The sequence below is a fragment of the Pieris rapae genome, chromosome 20 (genome assembly GCF_905147795.1).
Source record: "Pieris rapae chromosome 20, ilPieRapa1.1, whole genome shotgun sequence".
In the NCBI taxonomy this organism is placed as follows: Eukaryota; Metazoa; Arthropoda; class Insecta; order Lepidoptera; family Pieridae; genus Pieris; species Pieris rapae.
The window spans coordinates 7,445,685-7,451,099 of record NC_059528.1 but is presented as its reverse complement, the minus strand read 5'-3'; the positions used below and the strand labels follow the sequence as shown (position 1 = coordinate 7,451,099).

General features: G+C 33.3%; 1 protein-coding gene across 1 annotated transcript; it reads left to right on the top strand.

The window, feature by feature from the left end:
• The first annotated feature begins 343 nt into the window (after window positions 1–343).
• LOC110999485 (facilitated trehalose transporter Tret1-like) lies at window positions 344–2,745 on the top strand. The gene is made up of 4 exons (XM_045632548.1): window positions 344–362; window positions 488–717; window positions 1,108–1,302; window positions 2,055–2,745. The coding sequence occupies exons 1-4, from the start codon at window positions 344–346 to the stop codon at window positions 2,319–2,321; spliced, it is 711 nt and encodes a 236-aa protein (XP_045488504.1). The 3' UTR covers window positions 2,322–2,745.
• The last annotated feature ends 2,670 nt before the right edge of the window (window positions 2,746–5,415 follow it).

Sequence of the window (5,415 nt, the reverse complement as noted above, 5' to 3'; positions counted from 1 at the left end):
AGTCCGTTCCAGAAGTTTTCTTTCTTACAACGACGCTGTGACATTAGCTACCAACTGAAGAGACAGATCGTATACACGGAGAAATACCATAGCTATCCTGATTTGCCAGACAAACACACTGTTCTATACCATTGCAGGCTTAACACATGTATTTGTTGTTACAGGAAGCAGAAAAGGTATTACTATGGCTGCGTCGTAAAAGTGAAATTGACTGTGCAATAAGACAAGAAATTGAAACTATTCAAGCAGAACAGAAGAACGACGAAGTTAATGATTCATCCATAATTAAAGCCATTTGTAAGTTAATAGATCTTGGAATCATACTATCTGTTTTCTTAACGATATGAAAGCGTCGGCCTTGAGTTACGTTTTAATTTTTGATTTGATTGGTCAACCTAGGAGATCGGCCTCCTGTGCCTTACCGATGCCGTCAACTTGGGTCTAAGACAAGACGGTACTAGCTTGTTAAATAGTAAATTTGTTGCAGTTGCTGATAAAATCCTTTTGAAAGCATTTCAAATAGCGTTAATGGCCGCATTCGCTCGTGAATTATGTGGTGCTATACCGGTCGGAAATTTTGCGGGAGATATTTTCTTAAAAGCATCTGATGGAACTCGTGTTGTGCTAAATCCTAACCAGCAGGCAATGGTCATGGGTGCAGTCCAAACTGTCGCAACTATCGTCGCTTCTAATATAGTTGAGAAATCTGGAAGGCGGGTATGTTTCTACGACAAACTCTCAAGCGAAATTAGAGACTTATCCTTGAATAAATTCAAGACTGTCGTTAAATGTAAATAAATTAATAAAGATTTTTTATAAAATTGACGATTATTGAAATGATCATAAATATTGGAATTACAAACAATTTGTATATAACTCTTTAACTTGGCGATTAAAAAGAGTGGCGGAGAGTTTCTTGCCCGCTCTACCCCTTGACTTACGAACTGGTATTGAATGTTAATGTAGAAAATTTATTTAAAATCTTTTATTGACTTTCAAAAGTGTACTTGGTTACCCATATAGATAAAGTATTAATTAAGTCAATTTCAGTTTGGACATCAGTCTTTTGTTTATAAAAATATACCTAACATACCATATCTGTTTCAGCCTCTTTTGTTCATCACATGTCTCATATCTGGAATAAGCATGGGCTCGCTGGCCACTTGGTTTCTCTTTAAAGATTACGGCTTCAATCCTCCCGCCTGGATCCCTGTTTTTACCCTCTGCATTTGTATCTTTTGTGATTCAGCAGGCCTCTTGCCAGTTGGAACTGTTCTAATAGGAGAAATTTTCTCCTTTAAGGTAATCGATTTATTATGATATGTGCTATTAATAATAATAATTCAACATTTGTAAAGATATTGTTGTTTTTCCAAACCAAACCGTGACTTTCTTCTCCATTTACTTTCTACGCTTCTTTACGCTTCTATTTCTTCTATCCATTTGTTTTTAGGGCACGCTCTTTTCTTTTTTTGCCCTTGGTCCATAAAGTTTACTGGATTTTAAATTCCGCCTTTTATCTGTGAATCTTGCCATATGCCCCTTCCATTCTCACTCATGTTTTAGGAATTAAAGTGTTATGTGCTATAAGACGATCGACAAGAAGATAAAATGTACCTACTAGAATTTATATTGAATAGATAATATTTCACCTCTGTATACAGGCTATGTACCTTACCTCACCAATGTCCCTTATTTGGTATAAGTTTGTCTTTATAATACTAAGTTCCTGGACGAGATTGATATACAATAAGGAAAAATGGATAAAAATGGGGGAGGCCTTTGCCCGTGGGCACACAGAATCAATTATCGTAGATTAACAAAAACAATAGTTGTAATGTATATATGAGAGGCTATAAATAAATAAATAATACTAAGTTACAATAATGTTAGTTTCATTACAATAATGAAACTAGGCTGTTTAGAACACGTCTATTAAATATAAATGGTACTACTACTATAATGGTGGTACAATACTGATCTATATTAAACATTGATACATTTATATTAATAGTGCCTACACTAACCAAATCAATTTTTTTTATATTTTTCAGTATCGCGCGACCGTTTTAGGAACAAGCATGGCGATTGCATCTATCCTCGACTTCCTACAAGTATTCTTCTTTAAGATGGTTTCAGCTGCAATTGGGGTGCACGTAGCCTTCTACACTTTTGCTGTCATGTGCCTCTTGATGGCGTTATATATTTACGCGAAGGTACCGGAGACGCGGACAAGGCCTTTAGAAGAAATCTATGACGACTTAAGAACGAATAAAAAGAAGATTGCTCTTAAGAAAACGGATATCATTACTAAGTTTTGAAGATGAAAGTTGTGCCAAATATATGTGTGTTTGTCTTAAAAATACTAAACCAATTTAAAAAAAAAATCACTGTATTGAGAGATCCCTCCTAATTGTTTTCTAAGATTTATTTTTATAGAGTTGGCCTAGCAAAGTTAATGAACATAATATAACAAGAAGTTTGCATCTGTATTCCCCTATATAGTATGGGGATTTCACATATATATCTGTCACATTTATAAAGATCTGTACGCACTTATATCGTTCCTAATATTTTTTTTTAATATTTGAACCTTTAACGTTTATACGAGAAAAGTTGTGAATCATTTGTACATTATAGGGGTTAATACAACGCGTCTTCTATAGTGCAGAACTAATCTAAGACGACATAGGTACCTACTCCCGGAACACAACATTTTTTTGTTTAAATTTAAATTTGTCCTAGCATTGTTAATTAAATTTGCGTAAATCAGTCGTTCGATGATTTTGTTTGATTTCATTTTTATTTTAAGTAGTTTTTATTAGTTTGTTTAACCTTTGGAAATCTAACCAAATGTATAACAAAAATAGAAAAATTTAGTTTGTCATAATGTAATATGTATGTCAGTTTAGCGAAAGCGGCCACAATGTACCAGTATAATATCTTCTCTAATGTTATGTGTTATATACTTATTATTATTAAATTATAATTTTGATATTAAATATAAATAAAAATTACGATACAAATTTAAAGTTGAGTTGATTTTTTTGATTACTATAAAACTTGTAACCCTATTGCGTTATTACTGTATACTCTGTATTGGGGTCTTCACAGTAGCTGAGGTCGAGAAGTTGTTGTTGTTGAAGTATGTATTACCTAGCTATTAAAGACAGACTTACTTCTTCCAGTGCAGAACATGTGGTCACAGGTTTAGTTATCAGGTGAGGCTCTAAATAAAAAATAGACAATTTCTTTGTTAAATTTTCATGCCTTTCAATGTTATAGGTTGCTAAAGATTGAACATTCCCGTGCCATGGGAAAGAACACAAGTATAATGTTATATAGAAACGATTTTTGGGAAAATTAATTTAGCTCTGATAATTATACTACAAAAAATTATCAAGCTAATTGATTATTTTGCTTACATTTTGATGTGTAACCGTTACCCATAGTAACCACACCAAACCGTGTATTGAAAGTAATTAATATGTAAATTATTTATGTAAATGTCTCTCATTTCACAAAATGACGTAAGTCTCTAATTAAGGATCTAATTAAAAATTTAAATCATTTAATATAAGTCTATAGATAGTTTTGTTTGTCTCTGGTTCATAATTGATTATGTCGGTTGCCGTTGAGATCCAAAATAATCCAGGTAATGTTTTAATTAAAATAAAACTTACAATTTAATTTTAAGGTCTGGCAGCTCGATGATGCGCTTTCTCGCAAATCCAGATAAAAATAAAAATATATTTTAATTTTATTATATATATTAATAAAATACGTTTATTTTGCACCATAAGACAATAATAATAATCTTCATTTATTTTCTCAAAAAACTTCATACATGATAAGTTACAACTATATATTAATAAGGGGACTGGGCCCTTTGTATTCACGGGGCACTGGGTTGCATCCCAAAAAGCCCTTAAGTAGATCCCCACATGCCTTAACTAGGGACTGAATAAATTAAGCGACTTTTACATGGATTTCTCATATTTACGGTGGAACTGCGTCGCGAGACTTGGTTTTTGAAGTTATACTTCTTTTGGCGCGTGACGGAAAATGATGAGAAAACATTTTTTACAATGCGCGCTCACACGGTCATAAAAGACGTCATAAAGTCATCCTTAAGGTAGCTTTTGCCAACATTTAAGTTGATTAGTGTCGTTTTTTCTACAAATATACAATAAGGCGAAAGACATATTTTTGAAAAGATTTGTATCTTGTTACGCCAAAGAAGTATAACTTCTAACGCGTGTACATAAGTACACACAAGTTTGTTTAAACGTCCAGGGTGTCCTGGTCCAGGTCCAGCACGAGTGCTTTGCGACACCTGGGCTACGTTTAAACTCACTGACCCAGCTCTAATAGACTATATCAGTGATTCTCAAAGTGGTCTATATCGACCCCTAGGGGGTATGACAACATGCAAGGGGTCTACGACACAAAAAAGTTTGGGGAACTCTGGTCTATATCTTACCGGTAAATTCCCAAAGCGATACTTTAAGTCAACGCAAACTGTAGCAAAACAATGACGTAAGTGGTGAGCAATTGCACCAGGCCAACGGGCAGTCCGGCATCCACAACGAATACACCGTATACCGACATCTTCTTGAATTGTGTTTGATTTAATCGTTTGATGTTATTGTACAACTTAGATTCATCTGAAATAATATTAATCCGTGAATTTCGATTCGCCTTTATACGATTTTTACTTACATAATATGTAACACAGGGTTTTAAGTAAAAATATAAATAAATTATTCTTATTTGGGCTTTGAGCGCGGCGACCGAATGAAGAAATTCTGTAACGAAAATACACCTAACACACGATGACGTATTATAGGTGTGTTAGTCTGAGTCTGGTAAGTGGTAGATTGAATAAATATTAAGGAAAAAATACAGCTTAAACTAAAAAAAACATAAAACATTGTAATTCCATATGTTAATAAAATTTTTATGTAAGTAATACCTTTACCGCAGCAGTGGGTCACTCGGGTACCCAGGTTTTTATTTTTTATGTTTTTATAATTACCCATAGATAACTCGTGAGACAATCGAGTAGTGCAATAGTGGTCAATATCTAGAATATTTCGATACATTGTTTCACATTCCTTTACAAAGCAGACAATGTTGAGCAGGTTTTTAATGTTCCATGCGAGGAAGAAAATTTCGTACGATAACACTAGGTCCTGTAGCAAAAAAAATGTGTAATTTATTATAAAAAGTTAGGTTACAATTGAATTATTTCGATTTCTTAAATACGAAAACGGAGCCAAAACAAATTGAAAATCCTATATTAATTTATAAGTTAAGAAAAACGGACGTATAGGAAACACATCAACTTACCTTCATTATAGAATTATTGCTATGTATACTATCAATTTCAATATATATTTGTATGTAAATAAG